Raw genomic sequence first — 23,305 nt, forward strand, 5'->3', positions numbered from 1 at the left:
TATGGTGATGTATAGCAGTGTATGGGAATGTATAGGGATGTATGGTGATGTATAAGGGTGTATGGTTATGTATGGAGGTGCATGGAGATGTATAGGGGTGTATGGTGATGTATAAGGGTGTATGGTTATGTATGGAGGTGTATGGAGATGTATAGGGGTGTATGGTGATGTATAGGGGTGTATGGTTTTGTATGGGGGTGTATGGTGATGTATAGGGATGTATGAAGATGTATAGGGGTGTATGGTGATGTATAGTAGTGTATGGGAATGTATAGGAATGTATGGTGATGTATAGGGGTGTATCGTGATGTATAGGGGTGTATGGTGATGTATAGGGGTGTACGGTTATGTATAGGGGTGTATGGTGATGTATAGGGGTGTATGGTGATGTATAGGGTTGTATGGTGATGTATAGGGATTTATGGTTATGTATGGGGGTGTATGGTTATGTATGGGGGTGTATGGTGATGTATAGGGGTGTATGGTTATGTATGGGGGTGTATGGTTATGTATGGGGTGTATGGTGATGTATAGGGGTGTATGGTGATGTATAGGGGTGTATGGTTATGTGTAGGGATGTATGGTGATGTATAGTAGTGTATGGGAATGTATAGGGATGTATGGTGATGTGTAGGGGTGTATGGTGATGTGTAGGGATGTATAGTGATGTGTAGGGGTGTATGGTTATGTATGGGGGTGTATGGTGTTGTATAGGGGTATATGGGGGTATATGGTGTTGTGTAGGGGTATATGGTGATGTATAGAGTGTATGGTGATGTATAGGTGGTGTATGGTTATGTATGGGGTTGTATGGTGTTGTGTAGGGGTATATAGGGGTATATGGTGTTGTATAGGGGGTATATGGTGATGTATAGAGTGTATGGTGATGTATAGGTGGTGTATGGTTATGTATGGGGTTGTATGGTGTTGTGTAGGGGTATATAGGGGTATATGGTGTTGTATAGGGGTATATGGTGATGTATAGGGGTATATGGGGGTATATGGTGTTGTATAGAGGTATATAGGTGTATATGGTGTTGTATAGGGGTATATGGTGATGTATAGGAGTATATGGTGCTGATTAGGGGTATATATGGTGTTGTATAAAGTACAATAATAATAGGTATGTTTAGGTACATAATAATAATCATATATGAAGTACCTACCAAAAGTAAGAAGTTTCTTGTAGTAGTAACGACACAAGACACACAAGCACCCAGCCGCCGTCGTTATGCCGGAATTATAGGGACCTTACGATCTGTCAACGGCGATGTCCATGAAAACGTCGCTGAAAAACAGAGTTCGCATCATTTTAAACTTTTTCGCGATTATCCCGATTTGTAGCCTGAATTTCATCCGATTACTTCGAGTCGTTATTACTCCCTCCCGATCAGTTAACGTCTGAATCGACCGGCTGTTAGTTCCGTCCAGTGACGTCACTAGTCCTTGACCTTTGCTTTAACTCATGCATAAAGTAAAACACGATTTTCAAGTGGCAAACTGGGAAATATCGTTTGGAATTGTCTGCATGATACAGAGCTGCTTTATTTTTTCGATCGTAATTCATGTTTAACGTTCAAACTACCAACTGCTTGCATACAACTCTGAACAGGTTGTAGTTCTATAATCAAAGTCGGTCGCAATCACGCAATGAAATAAACACACACACGGAACACTTAGTTCAAAACACAATGATTTGCTTTAATTGAAAAGAAGCTACTTGGTCCTTAACGAGCTTTAACGAAGAAAAAAAAAGGAGACAAGAAAGAAAAGCTAACAGAATCATTACACTTGACGGTAAAAATAGCAAGGAGGTCGAATTGTAACATTGATCTCAGAAAACTTCGCGTAAACAAAATCACAGGCCGCCGAAACCTCAAAGCGGCTCTAAATGAAAAACCTACCGACTCTCCGCAATGATTCTTCATTCGCAGTTCAATTTAGCATTTCAGTTTCGAAGACAAAGGCAATTTTGTTGTTTAAGATAAAGATTAAGCTTATCGAAATCTTTGAACCAAACGAAAGAATGCCAGGGATGCGATCCGCTGAAGATCAAGCGGATTGTCTCTCCTTTGGGGTCCACGGGCCGATTTATGGCCGTTTTATAGGTTTTTATGTAAAATCGGCCCATGGACCACATGGGAGAGATGTAGCACACATTTTAACTAAGGTAAGCTGTTTTTTATTGAATTCCTTTCATTTTTGTAGGTTACGGAAACGATAGGTTTTTTTCCCATACAAATCCTCATGTTTCGAATGTTACGCAACAAGGCCGATGATTTCGAGTTTGGGTTACCTGTGCTCTGTAACAATGAGAGTAGCCCTGGGGAGGAGTTTGATTCTTCCCAGCAGCCCTTGCTGTTTGCAGTCTTGTCAAAGGCGCGAAAAAAGAAATGACGAACGAAAGTATCAAGTGGAGTTAAGAGAACAATCGGTCACGTTATCCTTGTTTGAAACAAACCCCAGATGTTTTAAAGGAGGAGGAAAATATGCCTTGGGACTCCGTTGAGGTTGGTTTAGCTGGAGGCGAAGAAACGGTGAATTTTGGACCAAGGAACGAGAGCGGTTCTTCATTGTATCAAGTAGATACACTGGCTAGTGTGTCACCGAGAGGAGAGGTAAAAACAAAAATACACACCTCAGTTACACGATTTCTTGATCTCCTTGTCGTATTCATAGGTCTGGCTGCTCATATTCAATATTTGATTTATTTTCCAGGTGCAAAGCTGTCCTCGCGTGTGTGGGGCTTCCTGCCCTGAAGGTTTTTGTCTTGTGGCTTCAAACCAAGTGATTTTGTTTAACGCAAGTTGCAGTGATGTTCATGCGACGTTGAACTTTGGTGAGATGCGCTACTTTGTGTGCCGCAATAGAAGTTCAGTTGATTATACCACCATCACCGTAATGGACTTGGTGCAATTTTAATTTTAGTGGGGTGGGGTGGGGAGCATTGCATTAATTATCCACCCCTTCCTCCACCCCAAGATTTTTCTCTGGGGGTCACTGGTGCAGGAGAAAATGTGATCCAATGGACATATTGTCTGCATGGCTTCATATCCCACTCTTGGTACCATGTTATAAGTAGAGATCGAGAACAACCCATATACTTCAAACAAGAGCAGAGTTTATGCTGATGCAACACAATACATGTTGATTCAAATCATGTGATCTAATTACACAGTACAACCAATCACAACAGTTGTAAGACTTAAGGCGAGATTTTCTGAGGGGATGAAGCTGAAATGCAGAAGTCCTGAAGATCATAAGACATACTGAACACTTCCTTTGTGGTTATACAATGTTGGCTATGAATGCCTATGTTTCAAGGGCTTATGAGGAAAATTTTTTGTTTTGACGATTGTTAAGAAAAATGTCTGTCAACCCTTTTGTTTTTGTATCTGTACGGGCACAATGTGAAAGTACATTTTCGACAGGGGGTGAGGGAGGGGGTGGGAGGGTGGGGGAGAACATTAAGCCATTCTAATTATTGAAATGACCTGTTTGACTTCAAGTTAGAAAGGCAAAGGTTTACACTCCACCCATGATGCTGTATTGTTACTTTAGGAATCAGGGTTGTACTGTTGCAATGCATGGTGGCCTCTGGCACCTTTCCTTTGCTGTTCGGCGATGGAAATGTTAGTCTTTTGTTAAGCCATGTGCATGGCATGCTAGAATCTTTATATTTCTCTGGATGAAATACCAAAGATTTTTCTGTTCCCATTTACAGAATGTGAGATTGATTCTATTGCTTGGAGTGATGATTCTTTGTTTCTTGCTATTGGAGAGAGGTAACAGTTATGAGAAAAAAAAGATGTTCTACTTTTGCAATGTACTTACTCTACAGTACACTGTATTTGATGAAAGTGGTTTCTGCAAGTCTTTTTTTAAAAATTGTTTATCAATATAAGGTCTCTGTAATTCTGTTGGATGTGTATTTTACAATGTGTTGATGTCATTTACAGGTCAGGAACCTTCCACTTTGTTCATGTAGCCTCAAGACAAATATTGTTTTCCCAGGTAAGAAATAAGCAAGCGTTTCTCATAGGCTTTCCTTTTATTGGTTGTGTGCAGACTTTTTTAGACAATGCAAACACAGTTGGAATTGGATAATTACAGCATATGGGGTCTCTAATAGCGTTGCCCGCCCAGCGGCAGGATTTCAATTTTGTCACTTGCAATAATGTCGTGTCCACTTCTCAATAGAGTTCACTCATATTTGAAGTCACTGCCTCTTTTTGTATCTCTAAGATAATAAGTTGAGAGGGCGTAATTACTGATAAAAATCATCTTGTTTCTTCCAGGAATTGGATCCTGATGGAAATTCAAACAACAGCAATGAGTGCACATTTCTTTCAATGAAATTTACTGCTCAGAAACACACAGGTGAAAATTCTTTATTGATAGCACCTAGAGGTTTTTTATGTTTTACTCAGGGATGTCCCTAAGAGCCGGCTGCTGGCTAATTTCACTGGCTGTAAAAGACCTAACAACCAGCTCAAAATGCAAACAAAAACAAAGACATGGGGTGAATTTTATCGATGCAGTTAAGTAAAAAAGCTGGCATCACTAATATAAAAAGCCTGCTTATCTTTTCCTTGGCTACATCCCTGTAAATTACTCACAAACTGTTTAAGAAGGGTTGGCAACAGGCACTTTGTCAGTGTTTTGATTGTGCAATGGCTTTCACCTGAATTATTCATAGAGCACATGCTTGGTGTCTGATACTGTGGTTGGTAAGGTGCTCCTGGCTGTCTTAGATGTTGAAGCATATGAGGTTGATGTCTGCATGTATTTTTCTGGGTTACTAGTGTGGCCAAGTTATTAATTGATGATCATTATTTTCACTTTTTTATGTGGGTACTTTATTTTTCTGAACTGATACAAGTATGCAAGCACATGCTTTCTTGGTGTCACTAACACAACCCACAGTCATGTGCAGTTTCCTAATTTAGATAGTTTCAGAGCATAAAAGCAAATGCAGTTAGCTCATTTCCTATTTAGTAAGCAGAAACTTGTGAAAAAATAAAACTCCGTTGTTTTGCTGTTCTGCTAGAACATGCACGAATTTATAGGCTTAGGTAAAGTTGTGGGTGAGTTTACATAACTAAGCTTTGAGTAACAGGATGTGAACCCAGTCTCCTTGTGCTAGATATTCACAAGTTTTGCTTAAGTCAAGTTAGTTGCCTTCAAGTCTTCAAGGGAAGCAGTTCTGATCCAAGCTTGAACTGTTTTATTGCCAAGCAAGTCAACCTTCTTCACTTAATTGTTGCTTTCACCCTTTTTCTTTATTCTTTGGTTTAAATAAATTATTCTTAGTCAGTCTATTGATTGTCTGTTGTTCACATAACAACAACGAACCAACCCAGTCACACTAGAGTTTCTTCAGAAGCAGCCTGGGATATATTTATGGTATTTAGGTAATGAAGCTTGCAGTGAATGTAGAGAGAGCCACTGCATAGAGCAGAAGGCACAAATGGCAGGCTTCATGTCTACACAGGGCAAGGTTGTGCACAGGGTACCCATAAAAGTGATACATGCACAGGTTCACCAAAGTCAGACCTTCAAGTTTACTTACACCTGTCAGTATTCTGTTTTTTTGTTAGTTCACAAAATCTGCAGGTTTATTAGCAAGTTGACACGTACATACCCTCTAATGCATAATACATTGTATAATGTAGGGGAGTGAGAGCAAGACGGAGAAGAGGCTTGCGTGATCACAGATCTGATCTCACTGGAAATTTAAAGGCCAAGTTTCTTCAAACTGCCTTTGTAATAATTATTATTTATTACTATGCATTAAATGATATCATTTCTAATTAACAGGTGGAGCATCCAACTTGGTGATTTTGTGTTCTTCTGGTGTCCTAACAGAGTTTTCCAACCTTTTCTTGGAAAAATTAAATGATGGTATGTATAATACTCTGTTATTTTCTGAGTACTCTGAGGTTTAATACCATGACAACTTTTGTTTTTACATTCAACAGCCATTGTTGGAGGAGTCTTTGAGCTTGTTGCTGAAGTGAGTATTATAATTACAGAGCGGTTTTCCTAAATTGATGTTTTTTTAAAAAGATTTTGTAGTACAAGAAAGCCATGGTAAGTTTTAGAAACCATGGTTTTATTGTAAAACAAGGAACTCACAGACAATTATTACTCTTCTTTTTCAGCTAAGAGGAATGATTCAAGTTGAATCCATTAATGTCGGCATTGTACATCAGGATAAAATAACTGGCATCACAGTTGGAAGGCTCTGGGATGCTCCTGTGCTTATAACTTACGTAAGCTTGTTTATATGCATTAATTGGTGGTAATATGTGATGCGACTTACATGATTTTTTTTCCTGTTACCTAGGAGGCCATATGTGTAGCCATATATCTGGCTGAAAGTTTGGTATTCTGTAATAAGGAATAGGTTCTGGATTTTCAGTGTAATGTGCAGAATATCTCTAAGATTCCTGATGCAGTTCTGCTATATGCAAGCAACTTTCTGCTGCTTTTCATTACAGGTTTATTGGATATGTCTTCGGAATTCATAGTCCAGGCTCAAATGCTGTACCTGTTTTTATAAGCAAAACTAGTAGTCTTGAAGGGTCTGAGCAGGAAATTTGTTTTATACTGATAGTTTTAGAAGACTAAATACAGCATTGCCCACTGGTTAAATAGTCCCCAGAAGTCTCTGGCAACTTTTTTTGCCCTCATGTAACAGAGAAATTATAGCGTTAACACAAAACTTGCATGTATGCTGGGTCCCTTGCCTTTCATGTGTTTTGAACTTTTAGGCTTTGTACTTTAGTTTTAGTACCCAGCTTCAGAATAGCAAAAAATTATATTTTGTTTTACTGTAGGGTGAAGGTGATGCTGCAATTGCTGTTTGGGCCCATCAAGAGCAAGGTGGCATTATTCTTGTAGACTCAATCAGCTCCTACATTTTGGGAGGTACAGTGTACACTGAGTGATTTCTTTAATAAGCAATTCCAGAGCTGTCACTAAGATTTCAAGTTGCACGCCGGATATCTGCAATGAGTAGATGGGGAATCAAATAGTCGGCTGGGATGTTTTTTAGTTCAATTTTCTTTTTTCTATAAAAGTAGCTGGGGGAAATCCCAGCCCTCAGCCCCCACCCCCTAGTGACAGCCCTGCAATTCTGAGGTGTGTTATTTTTGTAGAGGAAGGTGCAGATTAAACCCCTTTTTGACAGTTATCAGAAATGATTGATAAGATAATGAGATTGCTCTGAAGAACGTTTGCTTATCTGTGACTAAGAAGGTCTGCGTGGTATAATCAGCAAAATTGTTTTTTGGTCAAAATTGCAGGTTCTGGAGTAGTCAAAGCGATTACCGCGGGTAGTGGTCATTTTCTTGTTGTCTTGGATGAAAAGGTTGGCATGGAATTAATTTTCTAACAGAGATTCATTTGTAATACGAATAGAAACCATGGGTGCATGCCTCCTAGAAACTCGCACCCTTGCCTTGGTGCTTGCAAGTCACACCTGTGGCACAAGTTTTTTCCATCTCAGCCTAGTCCAAAGCTTTTGCCACTGACTTTAAAAACCTTATTGAAAACCCTGTGTTAGCCAAATTTTCTCAGAGCGCTTAGCTGATGAAATGTTAAAATAATAACATTATGCTTTCAGAAAATGGTCAGTTTGTGGGATGTGGCATCTTTGACAATGATCACATTCTGGCCTCATCTGGTGGTAGATGACTTCCTACTGTTGACCTCTAGTAATATCCAGACTCCTGGTACATCCAGGTATGTAGAAGCTTTTGTTTCTCTGTTATCCTTTTTCTCTAAGTCAAATGAGTAGACTAAAAAGAAGTAATTGAACTAATTGGCAGTATTGCTTTATTATTGCGGTGTGGAATTATCTATTTTGCCTTAGTTAATTTCCTGATTAGTGTAGTCCAGCTGGTCAGGTCAATGGAGTTTACTGTTCATTTTGACATTTAGAACTGATGATGAATACAAGTTGGTCATTCTTACATCAGAAAACAGCCAGGTAAATTCTGCAGCATTAGCATTTCTGTAAGTAACATGTCAAATCCTTAAGGAAAGTTTAGTAATAATAAACTTTCCTGTACAAGCACCAGCAATAAGTTAAAGTCTGGTCTGCAAGCAAACACCTCCGTCTAGTGATCACAGCTGGAATTGGACTTGGAAGATGAGAGATCCATCATTATCCTTACATCTCTGTTAACAACAACAACAACAGTTTATTCAATTTGCAAATAATTTAGGACTATGTTACCCGCACTATTAGCAGAGCTATTCAGGGTTGTCACTAAGATTTCAAGTTGCCGGGTAAATACAACAAGTAGGCGGGGAATCAAATGGCTAGGGATTTCTTTTGGTTCTATTTTTGGTCTATTTTCCAATAAAAGTAGCTGGGGGCCACTCTCTTAATAGCCGGGGAAAATCCCTGGCCCCCGGCTCTTAATGACAACCCTGGTTATTTTAAGGGGGGGGGGGGGGGGGAAGGAAACAATACAATGATTGTCTCCTATAAATAACTACAAAGGTCAAGGTTCAAAATTTAGGAATAAGAAAGTAAATAAAAAGAAAGCAAAATGAAATAAACAAATCAAAGGTAGTACAATTTTTGGGTTGTTTGGAGCACTGATAGTTCTCCTAACACTCTTCATCCTCAAAACCTTGGGAAGGGTGCTTCCTCTTTTTACCTCTGCTTTTCAGTGTAATGCAAAATTACTAAATAGTTTCAGTAAAAAATTGCAAATTATCAGATGTGATGAGACTAGAAAACTACGCAGTCACAGGAATGGGTAAAATGCGTGTAGCTTTTAAAATAGCAAATGGAGGGTTTCATTTATTTACTTTTTCTCCTATTTTACGAAGACTTGATGCCAATATTTTGTACTTTTGTATTTTTCAGATGCGTCATCTTCAAGTGTATGCTTTCCCGACCATGAAGCAGATGTATTCTCTTGAGATTCCTGTATGCTCCTTCCTGGCCAAGTGCCCTTCAACACAGGTCTTTTCAGATGCCTTTATTTTTCTAAGTTTGAGTATTTTTTAATCTTTTCACCCAACTTTTATTTACCTCAGTTTATTTGTCAAATAGTTTAAAACACAATAACATTCACCCTAAGGTCTAGAGACAACCTAGATGTTATTTTCCATGATTTGAGTACCAATAATGGGAATCATATAATAAAAAAAATTGTGGCGACAGTCTTTCTCCCGACTGCATTCTGCTTCTCCCATAGATTTTTGTCATTTTCCCTTTAATAATTGCTAAGGACACTATAAGATTTGGAAAGCACAGTGGTTTGGCAAACTAGGTACAGTAAGAAGAATACCATAACTGACGTGATATAACCCACTTTGACTCTGAAGGTGACTACCACACAGGTTGTCGAAATGTCAGTCACTGTCAACAATAGACTCAGTCCCATTCAGGATTATGTCTGCCCGCAAGATCATACTCAACCTTCTTATAGAAAGACAATACTACCAATGTACACTGATTGAGCAAGCAAACAAGCAAAGTCATCAAATTTTTTAATTAGTAATATTCTTGTCAATTTTAATAATAGCAATGTGTCTTAGAGACTACGCATCTAAATATTTTTGTTTATAGGAGTCAATCTACTTTATTGAGGGTGCTTGTAACAGTCTAGATAATGTGTAAGTGCACATGTTACAGTAAAAGTCATTCTTAGTAAAACTGAATTCACTTGAACAAAGTTTAGGCTGCTGAATTAAGGCTTGTATGCCCCAATCGAGTCCTTGTTATATTAATTCGCAAGGTCAATAATTTTTCTGAGAAAGAAAATTTATTTGCAGCTCTAGTAGTATGCTAAATCAATCTGTTTAAATCATATCTTTGCCACGTCAAACTCCTACTGCAATTTAACTGCATGATGTTAAACTAGTGTTCAAGTATTCTCTAACATAGCCAAAGATCTTAGAAGTTTTCATTACTGGACAATAAAACTCAACCAACTTTTGAAATGACTCCTGGGTTCAAACCTTCCACAACATTTAAATCATTGTCAAAAAATTAACGTTGTTACGATTCAAGTAACCAGTGTCATGTATCTTTAAAGTGTGTTAAAAAAGTGATTGTGGTCTGGTAATGTTTCACTTCTCTTCTCAAGCAGTACACAACAGATTTCCTGCTTGAGAATCAGGTCTCTTACAGAAGCACTCCCTGAAAACAGGTAATTTGGTGGTGGTATTATTTTCCATATTAAAGTTTTGGATGCTTGTCATTGGTTGCAACTCATAATCATGGCAAATCTGTCTCTTTTTTAGGTTGTCAAGGTTACTTCATAAACACAAATTTGATGAAGCAGAAAGGTTTGCAAGACAGTTCAACCTGAATGTTGAGGTAAAAGACATTGTTCCATAAATATGATAAAATATCTTTAGTCACCTTTTCAGTTTTTGTCTTTGAGTACTTGCAAATCAGACAGTGCAGCGTGCAAAGAAAGTAGTGCCTTATAACCGCGCAGGGCTAGTGGATTTTGCTATTGGGCTAGACAATTCTGTTTTAACTTGCCTGACAGGCAGGTGAAGTTTTTTGGGGGAGAATTCCAATTACAGAAGAACTGGAATCAATCCTGCTCATCAAAATAGTATTTTTTTGCACTACAGTTAAATTGACTTTTGGTCAAGCACATGTTAGCTACAGCTTAAAACTGACTTTCTTTGCACCCCACAGTGTCATAATCTTTTGAATTAACTGCTTTCTCGGGGTGGTTTTGAATTCAGTGGCTTTGAGTGCTATGCTAAACTTTGTAACTACTGACAAGCTGTTTATCACATAACTCCTGTTTGACAGATTAGTGGAAATCAGACCACAATTCTCTCAAACCATTGCACTAGTTCAATTTCTTTCTTAAGCTTCAGTTTGACCACATTTCCTTATGATTATTCTTTGGAGACCAAACAAAGATACTTGATCTTGTCTCTGAAGCTTGTCTACAAAGTTAAAGCAAACTGGCTTCTTGATAAAGTGTCACCTTGGAGCTATGAGAACAGTCCAGGGCAAAGAGAGGCTGATGTCTTGGAGGGATTCTCACTCACCAAATTAAAGGACTGCTTCACTCAAATAAAGGTATTTGTTAACAGAGTTATTTTATTTTCTATTGATTGCCACTAGGGCTCCTTAAATTCCCAAGTTTGTCATTTAGAACTACATGTAAGAAGTTAGACAATTCATTAGAAACTTTCTGAGTGGCCCCTAAAGTATCACCATTTAAGTATTTTCTTGATATTGGATTTTTGAAGCGTCATTACCTTTAAAGTAAAACCTTGAAAATTGGGAGTTCAGTGTTTTAGCTTTTACTAGTTAAAGTCATAAGGCCATTTCAATATCCTGTTGGAGCTTCATGATTTTCAGAGAAATCAGCTGAGGCACTACCCCTTGAAAAGTAAGGGGCTATAAGACTTATGGACACCGCAGCTCAGACTACAAAAGTATCTTCACTTTGCCATCAATTTGTGGAATGTTTCAGGATGATGAATATGTGTGCAGATGCTGTCTTCAAGCTGCCCTTCCCTCACTTGAAGAAACATTTGATTTACTGAGCTATGCAAGAAAAAGGGTAAATTAATGTAATATTCTAAGTGATGTAAACCTGGGTAATTGATTTGACCTCAACATCATTGAATTATGGCAGTGAGCCTGTTGAAACTGGCTTTAAAGTTATTTGTCAGAAACCCAGTTTTCTCTTTAATTTGTCTTTTTTCTCTTGAACTAGCCTTCTTCTTATATGTAAATATTTTAAGATCCTTTTTTTATCAAATACTGTTAACTCTTGTAGAGATGCTAACTTTTTTTGTCTTTATGTGTAGTTTTAAATAGTTTTTGGTTTATCTTTTACCATTCTGGTCTTTCTTAGATTTCCCTGGGTGATCATGTTCAGATTCATAAGGATGGTCCATGTGGAGCATCATCCCATCTATTGACTGAGGTGAGCTTCAGTCGCTCAAATCCTCTCCTGCTGTTGTACAATTCTTACAGTGAATTGAGTGTCTGTAGTGGCATACCCTATCATTGGGCTGCCATCACCTTGTTTGGTACAGTGTAGGTAAAGTGTGCACTTACAATATAATTTATATTTTTTGTAGGTGCTAGAAGCACTGGATAGACTAGCAACTTTTGAGATGGCCTTTGGAATCGAAAAGTTTAGGTTTGTTCCAATATTAGAACAAACTTTCTTTTGAAAATAAGGTACTGCAGTACCCATCCACTTGAAACTTTGCAACTATGGTTCTCAGCTAGTCTCAGGTAACTTGGTGTGTTGTGGGTTATTAAGAAGAAGCCTAGAATCTAAATTGTCAACGCAACTGCTTATTTCTACTTCCTTCAACGAGCTGTAAGTACATCATCACAAAAAGCCAAGCCAGAGGTTCACATTCTTCGTTGTCCTACACTTCCTTCAGCACGCTATTGCTCTAAAAGGTCTGGGGTTTCTGGGCGTCGCTGTAGCTCAAAGCACATTCCTCTCTTTTTCCACATAAAATTAAGGCAATGCTAAGGTAGAAGTGATAAAAAAGAAGCTTGGAGAATGTACGTGGTAGCTGAAAGGGTTGGGAAGATGTTGCTGTGCTACGATCTGTACGTAAAACTTGCTAAGGTTACTTCATATTGTTTATTTATAGTGGCACACAGTGGCATTATTTTGTCAGTACTGATCTTCTTGTTGAACTCACAAAGTGTTTACTGTCCAGTAAAGTGACAAGTGCTGTCATTATTTGGAGACGACATCAGGTAATTTCCAGGTTCTTCTTGAGTTGTTGCATTTTGTATTTAACTGTTTCATTTTCCCCATCTTTATTTATACCATTATTTTAGGTTTACACAATCTGAATAACTGTTTTTTTCATCCACCCTAACTGTGAACACAGCTCACCCGAAACAATCGACGTTAATTGAAATAGCAGTATACTAACCAAAGCGCAAAGCTTGTCTCTCGTAACTTGTCATAAATTAATGACGTCTACCTCAGTAACAAGTTCAAGGACCCATTCCTTGTAACAGTATTTTCTTTGATACATCATTAAGACTTGTTATTACAATCTCATTGTTTACAACATCATTGTGTTCATGTTGCAGAGTCAGTTTATACCACAGTTCATTGAAGAAAATCTGGAATCTCTGCTTGGTTCAATCAGTCAGAGTTTACCTTCATCAATGATCATTCCTTGGTTACAAGATGATCTTGTTCCTTTTGTTAGCAAGGTTTTGCCACAGGGTCTGGTATGTACAAGCTATAGTTTCTTGTTACTACTTCCATATAATCTGACTATAGTCATGGATAGATTGAGCTAGTCAGCATGTTTAGACAAGTGGCTTTACTAACACCTCATATGTAGAACACAAGAGACTATTCCACAGCCATGCTTTAAGTATGAACTCACCTGAATTAACGGAGCGTCAATTGTTTATACCACTCCCGGGAACGGAGTTGATGTTACACCTTACTTTTGACTATGCGCTTTATAGAACAGTTTAATTTACAATACATAAAACTTGCAGAGATTTTAAGGAATGCCTTAATTGAGTATCATGCAACAAGTAGTGGTTTAGAAATGGACCTAAATGGAGTGTCTGAATCAAATTGGTGTGAGTGTCACTAATTTGAAATCTAAGAGGATTTGAATTCTCTCAAAGTTATTTTTCCGTATAATAAGGTTTTCTTGTCACGAAAGACATTATCCGTACTTAACATCTATTGTTCTATGTGTAGAGGATGTTGGCAGGTTGGCTTGAGCAAAGAGCAAGAAATATGGAACTTTCGGAGAAGGTCAGTCAAAACGCCATCATAATTATGAGTCATTTGGTGTTCGAAATGCATCTTTTGGTTTGATGCTACACTTGAATCTCTTATGCTGGCCGTTAAATCTTCGATTCATTAACGTCTGTTGCTTTTTCCATAATTTATTTGTTGTTGTATGAATAGTGTTTCAATGCGCGGTATTTTTTAAGAGTAGAAATTTTTAAGAAATGGCTGCTTAAGTTTACACTACTGTTTTATGGTTGTTACACTTCCACCACTCACAATGACGACAATAATAGTTTACATTCAAAACAATAAAACTAAGTGTTGACATTGAAACCTTTAAGACTGAGGTTAATCTTGCAGGAGGGTTGGCCACAAAATGCTTTACAACTTGCAAGTGTTCTTTTGTCAGCATCAAAAAGTGTTTCAGGCAGTGCTTCAGGAAGAGGGCTGGCCACACCTGGACAGTTTGTTGACCAGGTGCGTGGTAAAGTTTTACCTGCACTACCATTATTGTTCACATCTGTGGTCTGTTAATAGCCAGCTTAAGCAACCATGACAGCGACGGCAACGAAAACGTCAAAAGAGCAATAGGTTTAGATTAGCAAAGCAGCAACTTTTCACGTGCATCGCGCTATTTTGTACCTTTTTTTTCAGTCACTGCATGACTTCGACGTGAAATTGCGTAAGTTCACGTTTTGTTGAGGACAGGAGCACAAGATATCAACTTTCTTTTCCTTTTTCAAAACGTTCTTGCGGTCTTTAAGAATTCTTATTCAACTTCAGAAAAATATGCCAACGAATTGGCGAATTGAGCGAGATGGAAGAAGCGCGATAAAGTTTGGAGCAGCGAGAATTCACTTTTATAGTGTCATTTTCATAGCCGTCGCTTTCGTTGTTGTTTAAGTTCTTTATTGTTCACGCCTGTAACCTGCTAAGGTGTTTTGGAGTGGCGTAGGATGGGTAGGATACCTCAGGTCTCTAGGGCTTGGTGGGTGAGAAGGATTTTCCCTCAAGTAGTGCAGAGTCATAAAAGATATTATGAGTCTCCTTTCAATGATGGCAAGACTCCGTATGACCACAAATGGAAGGAATTGGCGGGGCTGTAGCACACGCCATGATTTCCGCATAGAGGTTAAGGGCTTAAGCAAGAGGCACCTCCTTCTTTCATTCTAATGGGTTTTGATCAATGTTCAACAAACATCCTATCAGGAAATTTTGTGGTCCTTTTATCAAAGGAGAATACTGATATTTTTTAACAATTACTTCAGATAGAAAGGCGACCTTGTTTAACTGTGAAGGTCTGGATTAGTCCCTCGTATCCCTGGATTTTTTACCCTGCTAGCAGAGTCGCTTCGATCTTTCCTAGATAAGTCGGGAAAGAGGAGTTCCTTCCTCTGCCCGACTTATCTAGGAAGATCGAAGGAGACTCTGTTCGCAGGGTATGGATTTTTCTTTCTTCACGTAATGGAGTCTCTTATAGTTATTTGAAGATTCATGGTACGTGATAGTAAGTAAATCCCAAATTGCTGCTCTCTTACCTAAAATATTAAGACAACCAACATTTTTTCAGCAAGGGATTTGCATTTTTGTTTAGGTCTGCGGTCTTCCTGCAACAGCTCGAGCTCTTTTAAACGATGGATCGAACAACATGGTATGGCTTGTTCTTTATCTAAGGCTGACAAAGTATAGAATTGCAATAGGAGGCATTGCACGAGCCTGATGTTTAGTCCTTGTAATACTATCATCTTCTTTTTCACTCATGTTAATGCCATAGTTGTATTAATTCGGGATTCCATTGACCAGAACGGTAGTGGTGCGTTGCATATAGGGAGGTACATAATTAATGCTTTTACTGGAAGGTTCATACGCGCGTGACCAGATTGCATTCTATACATTCCATTCATTCTTCGTGGAAGCCCAAATGAATGCTGGCTATATATCTGCCGCACATGTGTAACAGCAACTTGGAGATTAGGACCAGTGGAGCCCTTAATGGAAAAGAAGACATGAAATTGGCTCCACCATGTCTGTTCATTGTAATGACAATGGTATCACAGTCATCCTGCCATTTAGTTGTGAAAGCCTTTTTTGGATGATCCAGAAGTAAACCTACCTTGTTGTAGACATTAGAATGGTTGATTACAAATCCTTCCTCTATCACTGTTTTTCTTGTTAGAACACTGACGATGAATTAGCCAGCTTGATGAACATGGTGCAGCAGCTGACAGACTTGGTAGATCTTCATAACAAGTACAACTGTAAAATAACTCTGGCAGAATTTTCCCAGGTACTGTATACTTCAGGTTTGGCTCTACGAACTGAAATCATCCAGGTGTAGTTATTGAAAGTAACATCCAATCGTCCAGTCACACCAATGTGAAATGCAAACACATGAGAATGCAATGCTATCGCTCCCTTTTTAGAATGATGTACTGTACACTACCATTGTGAATCCATATCAAAATCAATTTGACCGCTGTCAAAATAGGACATTTGCTAACCGTACCACTGGACCGATCGGGGGCTCAAATGCACGACCTTTCAGGTCACTTGTTATGTTAAGTGCTATTGTGAAAGGTCTCTGTACCAAGTAACAAGTAGCAAGTGTTAAACGGGAGCTCCGCTTTTAAGCTTGGCTAAATATATATATTTTTCTGTACTCTTGACCTTAGGAAACTACAGCAACCATTGTATTTCGATTGCTTGACCGAGTGGTGGCTGCTGAACTCATACCCAGTACTATTGCCAAGTACATTGCTCCATACATGATGCATCATGGCCTCGACAGGGACACCATGCTACTGCAGTACATTGAGGTAACGCTAGCTTTTGTTTTCGCACTCGCTAAAAGGGGAACGTTACACATCAAATGAAAATAATGTCTACTTTTTGGTTAGGACCTGTTTAACAGGAGTGCAGGAGCGTATTCAGCTCTGTCAAACTCACTGTGGGAGGCCAGAGTTATTGCTGTGATTTCGTGCATCAAAGATAAAGAGGTAAGACATGTTTCGCAGCCCTTGGATCAACATTAGCTATGTATATGGGCAGACGTCACGATAAGCGTTCATTAGATGATGCACGTTTAATTAACGTAAAGCAGTCAAAATAAGGCGAGTTACGTTACAATGACAAACTGTAATCAACCGTGATTTTTTTTCTAGATTGTTTTCAGACTGACACTTTTCTTGTTTCTCTCTGGTTTGTTTTTCTTTTCCATCGCTTTTTAAGCTAGTTTTTTCCCTGAGATTTAAAAAAACTGTTACTTTTTTGTTTGGTTTTGTCCTCAAGGAATATCCCTCTTACTTATTGAACTTGTCAAAGAGCAGTATTACTATAACTAGTTTAATAAGAGTTGTTGTTCTTAAGTGATGTACGTTTTCAAAATTGTCACGGCACTAGCCAAGCGCAAAATTGAAGCGGGGAATGCACTAAATTCGTTTACAGCTAGTCGTTATTGCTTACGAAATGGTTGACTTTCATTTCCTGCATACAGCAAAGAGCCACAAAGTCTATAAAAATGACACTTGCCTCGGTAGGTTCGTTGTAAAGCCACTCTGGAGGTTATGCGACATGCCATGATCCCTTGGAGCGACAGTGTGGACAGATTGGTTACGGAATTCATGCTAGCTTATCCCGAGTGAGTACCGTCTTAATGACGTTAAGGCTAAACTCCTGCGGGCCCTAGTTGTGCAATGGTTGGATAGCGCTATCCACCGGATAATTCCCCATCCAGCGGTTAAGTATTAGGGGTGTTTCTTGGCGTAAACCATCGTTGGTTTGCTTTTGTGTTTCATTGTGGGGATTGTTCAGGGTCTTTTCAATCTTTTGTATTACGTCATATCGCGTCATATTACGTCATACGTCATTGTATACGTCATAACACCCGTCCTCAACACCAAGAAACTACAATAAGGCAAACCAGTTGCGCTATCCACCTCTCTCCTCCTCAGGGGCCTCTTTGTGTTATGGGGAGGCTGGGGAGAAAGAAAAAGAGAGCGCGCGGGTCACGATGGGAAGGGGAAAGAGAGAACAGAGGTTTTTCGCCTTTCCTCTCTTCTCATCGCCCCCCGCGCGCTTTCTATTTCTTTTTCGATTATTGCTATTTTTATAAAGATACCCAGCGGGAGCCTCTGTGGAGGAGAGAGGCTATCTACTCTATAGGAATTTATTCAGTGGATAGTGTTATCCACCTTTTGAACAACTGGAGACTGAACTTGATTCGATTAGCATGCAGGACCAGATAGACTAGCGTGGGAAAGTTCTGCCAGAGGTTTTATTTAAAAAAGGTTTCACTGATATGATACGAAGCCGGAACCGCTTTGCCTGACTTCGTGAGTGGTTGTGTGATTGAAAGCTTTGAATAAAAAGCGAGCGCAATAAACCCTCTGATGACAATCTAGCTGGATGTTAACTGGAAGGACCAACGCTTTGGAACAACCAAATTCATGACTAAAAATGTACCCCACTAATCAAGTTTTATGTACCGTTTCCGCATTGCAATGCCACCAAGTTATTCAGTTCCTGTTTAGTAGTCGTTATTCACGAACTTGCTATCCTATCCAAGCTAGTAAAATCTTTTTACTGTGACTAGGCAGCTTGAAGTCATTTGGACCTAAATGACTGCCGACCAACTGGAAGTTAAAACGTAATAAGAAACATTTAACTAACAATCATCTGTTACACTGTTGCGATTTTTCGCTTTTTTGGCTGTACAGTGACATCAACCTTAAAGAACAGTACCGACTTGTTGAGCTGAAAAAGATGCTCTCTCAATATGGGATGAGAAGCTTTCATGTGTCATACGCGTCATTAGCCAAGGTGTGTTGTGAAAGATACCGTAAAATTCCGAAAATAAGCCCATCCATGTTTAAGCCCCTCCAAATATTAACCCCCCCAACTCGTAACGCAAAAAACCCTCCGTTAAATCGCCCCTCCAAATATAAGCCCCCCTGGGGGCTTGTACTTGGATTTTGCCCTCAAATACAAGGGTAAAACAAAGCCAAAACGGTAAATTTCCTTTTAACTATAAGGCTAGCCCAATCGATTTTGAAACGCAAATTTCCCTCTGTAGTTAAGCCCCTCCGAATATAAGCCCCTCGAAAAGGGCCTTTGAAAAATATAAGCGCCGGGGCTTATTTTCGGAATTTTACGGTATCACGTATGAAATCAAAGGTTATTCAAGGAAAAGGCGACTGAGCTAGAGGTCTGTTAGCAAAGTTGCTCAACCGGGCTAGTACATTACAGTGCAAAGGACGCTTGCGATGAAAAACATGTTTCACTCAGCTATCTTTGCTTAGTTGCGCACGCCGTTGTAATAAGTAAAGTCCTTTTCTTTTGCTGCGCTGTAGTCCCAATTTGTGCTTGCTCATACTGCGTCACTTCATAAAGTTACTGATTCAATTCTAGGCTATAGTGAGGTACATTCTAACAAGAGATCAACCCAATGTCATGGAAGATGCATTGAAGGTATATGAATAGCTTTAGTTACGTTCATTTCATATATTAGGTATTTTTGTTGACTAGTTACGCTGTACCTTTCTGTTGTAAAATCGCAATATTCATCTTGGCTTTGCCTGTTAACGGTGATGTAGGCAACTGCCGTCTCTGATCTCAAACTGGATGTCTTAAATTATAGGTTGTAACATCTTATAGTCATGTTACTGAAGAAGAGGCTTATGTCTTTCGGCTACAAAAATTATGCCTTGAAAATAAGGTAGGTAGTTACTTGTCTAATACAGTCTGAGACCTTCCTTTTTGCTTTCAAATTATATGGCACATGCCGGAGCTAAACCCAAATACATGTAAATGTACCTATAAACTAGAGGATTTCTTCTAACTACATCCTGTAGTTGTACCAGCTGCGTTGTCAAGGTACATGTAAATTGACCACCAAGGGTTATTTTAATCCTTTCGGTCTTAACACTGACTCTTACACCGAGGCGGCAATTTTTACTTTTGTAAATGAAATAGTGTTGAACCTCTTTACGTCATCTCGCGACATCTGCTACATTGCACCTATTTTGTTCACACGCGGCAGTGGAAATCCACCTGAAGACAAAAATGCCGAAATCCATTTGTTCTTTATTTAGATTCCAGATTGCCTTGAATTGCTACAGACACTACCCCTGCAACAAGCAGAATGTTATGCTCATGAGTTGGTGACATGGCTTTGTGATATCCTAGAAGAAGACGACATGGACAATGAGGTTTGAATTCACGAACTGTCCTTATTCATCTTCACGAATATTGTAATTGAAGCCGCGGAACTACAGTTCGTAGTAAAATAGTATGACGGCTTAGGCAAGGTATTACCTTGCGTTCTGTAGTTAAACTTTGTGAAAATGTTGATAGAACATGTGAAATATGTATTGACTTGTAAATCCCACCGCGTTGTCTTTTAGGTATACACCCTTTGTTGTTGATTGGGTGAAGAGCTGGACCCCATTCCTTTTCCTGACGAAAGTTTGTTATTAGTTAATTGCCAGCGATATATCAGTACCGTGTGCAGACGGGGCAGAGGAGAAGAACGCTTTTTAAAACAGACATCGAAAATGTCGTTTTAGACAGTTTCTCAACAAATACGTCATCCATTGAAATTATTTTGTTAAAATATACGAAATCTAACCACTCAGGGAGAGGGTGTCCTACTCAAGTACCTTTATTTGTTTTGCTCATTTTCTGTTTTGTTGAAAATTTACGTTGGAAAAAGCAGATTGTAGGGACAATCAGTCTTTGAAAGCTATGAAGTTGAGGAGCTTTTCTCAAACTTGTAGGTATGTAATTCAAGGAAGATCGAAGCAGCACAAGCGGGAGTTGCGGTTTTGAAGTTCATGAAAAAACATGGTACAATACTTACCTTTTATTCTTTAATGCACCGTAATAAGCATCAACTCTCACAACTGCCCCCTTTTTATTTTCCATCTTTTGTGCTTGAGAATCAAAACGAACGAATGTTGAATCTAGTCTCAGTTCATGGTTAAGCTGTAACTGCAATTTGACCTATTGTAAGAATTTGTTGTAAACTGTAAGTCCCTGTCCCTTTTCTCAGTGAATTTTGGTAGACGTCAGGGTAGCTGTTGCCATAGGGGTAAGAAACGACAGGAAAAAAAAAACTATAGCGGCTGTTGAGGACATGGGGACCAAATGGTGACTGGAATGGGGGGAGCCATTAAAATATTGAGGCTCGTCTGTGGTCATGCTCTTTTCTCTGTGTTGTACAGATCTTTTATCGTTAATGGATGTGGACGAAACGCTTTCATCTCTACAAAAGATCTCTGCCCTTCAGGTAAGACAATCTCTTGTAAACTTAACTGAACCTATTTCGGCGACTTTCTCATCTTATACTTTGCTGTTGGTTTCAGAGAGAGTTTTCCGTGTTTCTGTCCTTGGATGAGTACCAGTTGCCTGAAGTGAGAGAAAAGTTATTTGAACGTTATCTTTACAGACATTTAGGCTACAGTAAAAACAAGGAGGTCAATAATTTTGAAGAAAAGGTAATCTACTCTAACTGTTTGATCAATCGTGAACGTAAGGTTTGAATTTTGTGAGGAGTTGTAAACTAAAGATGTTTTGTAAAGTAAACGGGCTTTCTAGGAGATCGGAATAAAGTTCTCGATTTTCATGTTGCTATAATAATACAATCCCAACGCCTATGATGGAAACGTATTCGTAATGCAGACGTGTTTTATTTGGTATGCGCATTAAGGAGTTATGATTGAGAATTATGAAACTGACTTTAAAACATTACTTCTAAATTCTGTCACTTTCATCAATGTAGATACTCACTAAGGCCTTTCGCCCTAAGTAGAGCACGGGCCATGATAACTACACCCCTTCATATGGTTCCGTCAGGGGCTATTATCTTCAATATCAAAGTCACTAACATAAAGCACTTAGAAAACGTCTACGTTGCAGCCTTTCCTGTTTTTGTATGTTTTGCAGAAGGACTCGCAAAGGACTATGAATGATGAAGATGATGTAAATTTGACTAAATTGTTTAGGTAAGGTCTTTAAATAAATGAAATGTTCAAGTGGAAATAGCCAAACTTTGAATGTCAAGTTACTCTTATGTTCCACCCTTCCCTTGGGTTCTTACCATTGTTAATTGAACTTCGTATGCTGCTTAATTGACCATCTGTGTTTGTGCCAACCTTGTGTAGCCTCCCCGCTGACAAACGAACCCCAAAGGACGTTTGCGGGGAGGCTAAACCTTGTGATGATGCTTTTGACTTTTGCCTTTGAAAAGTCCAAATAATGAATTGTTAAATTTCGTAGACTTGGCGAGCTTGTTGGTAAGGCGAGGGATGACGTGAGACTGATCTTGATGTTTAAAGCTCTTTCCAGAGGAGAAGTGTCCCATGTTCTTGATATATGCAGGTTGGTGCAGTTAGTCAGTTCAAATGCGTGTTATTTTTAGACCTTATTCACGATATCCGCCATCTTTACCCGTTCTAAAGGACTGATGGGAGAGAATCAATGTCACGTGGTTTCTCAGCAAAAAATTGCTAATGGAAGAAATCGCGATTGAGTCTGTGTATTCTATAAATAGACAACAGGAAATGAGGACCTTTTCATCTTTAACCCTTTAAGCCTAAGAGTGATCAGTATCAAATTTCTCCTTGTTATATCAATGCTTTGTAAAGCAGAGTGGTCATGAGAATCACGGACATGATCACAAAAGATAAATTTGCTTGATATTTTATCAACTTCTCCCCACTACTACTGTAGGAAATGAATAGGGGCTACAAATGAGAATTCAAATTTCGATCTTAGGGTTTAAAGGGTTAAGACGATAATGTCAAAATATGGGTGGAAGTGATCATTGTTACTTTTTTGTATGCAGTAGCGACCGTAGATGTCCTCATGGCAAACAGTAATGACGCAAATCTTGCCAAAACTCGATATGTTCATTTTGCATGACTATGAAATCGTCGTCTCGTTTTTATAGAATAAACAAACTCGGCCGCGATTACTCGCATTGGCAAATTTTGTCACTTGTTTGCCCCGTGAAATACCACGTGACATAGCGTTTATCCCATCAATCCTAGAGCGTGTGCAAAGATGGCGGGTATTTTTAAATTATGGTGTTTCTGGCAGAAAAGCTGCTGTTAAGCACTTAAATCCTATTGATGGCCCTTAATGTGTCCATTTCAACACGAGTTGACTTTTTCATTTATCAGAGAGCTCATTGAGACAGCGCCGTCTAACACATCGGCCCGCACTTTGTATAAAGTGGCTCTCACTGTTTGTGAGAGGCTAGCTGATGGAAATTCCACTCTAACTGATAACAACAACAAGGGCATGAATCACGTGACCCAAGCAACTCATCGGCTATTGTGCCAGGCTGCAACACACTGCTCAGAAGGTAAGGAGGCACAGGATGTTGGAATTTCTTTGCCCAGTCCCTGTAAGGCGACTTGCCAGGTCTTCTAAGTCAGTGCATTTCAGTGACGTATCCAAGACGACAAAAACCCCTCGGACCACGTGACCCGAAACGCATTGGCTGCGCGGAATAATGAGACCTGGGGACTAGGCAAGAAAACCTCAGAAACCCT

General features: G+C 39.1%; 1 protein-coding gene across 1 annotated transcript in view; it reads left to right on the forward strand.

Annotated features, from left to right (window-relative positions):
• Nucleotides 1-2,403: 2,403 nt before the first annotated feature.
• The window catches only part of LOC140943397 (kinetochore-associated protein 1-like), a 42,993-nt gene continuing 22,091 nt past the window's right edge, over nt 2,404-23,305 (forward strand). Inside the window, exons 1-39 of the mRNA XM_073392477.1 lie at nt 2,404-2,618; nt 2,719-2,839; nt 3,725-3,785; nt 3,960-4,014; nt 4,299-4,380; nt 5,821-5,904; nt 5,982-6,016; nt 6,165-6,275; nt 6,843-6,933; nt 7,311-7,375; nt 7,631-7,749; nt 7,948-7,996; nt 8,888-8,986; nt 9,596-9,642; nt 10,116-10,178; nt 10,273-10,348; nt 10,937-11,077; nt 11,478-11,567; nt 11,865-11,936; nt 12,094-12,155; nt 12,628-12,736; nt 13,082-13,225; nt 13,716-13,772; nt 14,112-14,228; nt 15,346-15,402; nt 15,928-16,038; nt 16,424-16,567; nt 16,649-16,747; nt 17,288-17,388; nt 18,467-18,569; nt 19,158-19,217; nt 19,387-19,464; nt 19,841-19,957; nt 20,525-20,594; nt 20,972-21,036; nt 21,113-21,244; nt 21,693-21,751; nt 22,026-22,127; nt 22,931-23,115. Of these exons, the coding sequence (XP_073248578.1) occupies nt 2,490-2,618; nt 2,719-2,839; nt 3,725-3,785; nt 3,960-4,014; nt 4,299-4,380; nt 5,821-5,904; nt 5,982-6,016; nt 6,165-6,275; nt 6,843-6,933; nt 7,311-7,375; nt 7,631-7,749; nt 7,948-7,996; nt 8,888-8,986; nt 9,596-9,642; nt 10,116-10,178; nt 10,273-10,348; nt 10,937-11,077; nt 11,478-11,567; nt 11,865-11,936; nt 12,094-12,155; nt 12,628-12,736; nt 13,082-13,225; nt 13,716-13,772; nt 14,112-14,228; nt 15,346-15,402; nt 15,928-16,038; nt 16,424-16,567; nt 16,649-16,747; nt 17,288-17,388; nt 18,467-18,569; nt 19,158-19,217; nt 19,387-19,464; nt 19,841-19,957; nt 20,525-20,594; nt 20,972-21,036; nt 21,113-21,244; nt 21,693-21,751; nt 22,026-22,127; nt 22,931-23,115 (3,562 nt within the window). The 5' untranslated portion in view covers nt 2,404-2,489. The remainder of the gene's footprint in view (nt 2,619-2,718; nt 2,840-3,724; nt 3,786-3,959; nt 4,015-4,298; nt 4,381-5,820; nt 5,905-5,981; nt 6,017-6,164; nt 6,276-6,842; nt 6,934-7,310; nt 7,376-7,630; nt 7,750-7,947; nt 7,997-8,887; nt 8,987-9,595; nt 9,643-10,115; nt 10,179-10,272; nt 10,349-10,936; nt 11,078-11,477; nt 11,568-11,864; nt 11,937-12,093; nt 12,156-12,627; nt 12,737-13,081; nt 13,226-13,715; nt 13,773-14,111; nt 14,229-15,345; nt 15,403-15,927; nt 16,039-16,423; nt 16,568-16,648; nt 16,748-17,287; nt 17,389-18,466; nt 18,570-19,157; nt 19,218-19,386; nt 19,465-19,840; nt 19,958-20,524; nt 20,595-20,971; nt 21,037-21,112; nt 21,245-21,692; nt 21,752-22,025; nt 22,128-22,930; nt 23,116-23,305) is intronic.

Source organism: Porites lutea, chromosome 7 (genome assembly GCF_958299795.1).
Source record: "Porites lutea chromosome 7, jaPorLute2.1, whole genome shotgun sequence".
Lineage (NCBI taxonomy): Eukaryota > Metazoa > Cnidaria > Anthozoa > Scleractinia > Poritidae > Porites > Porites lutea.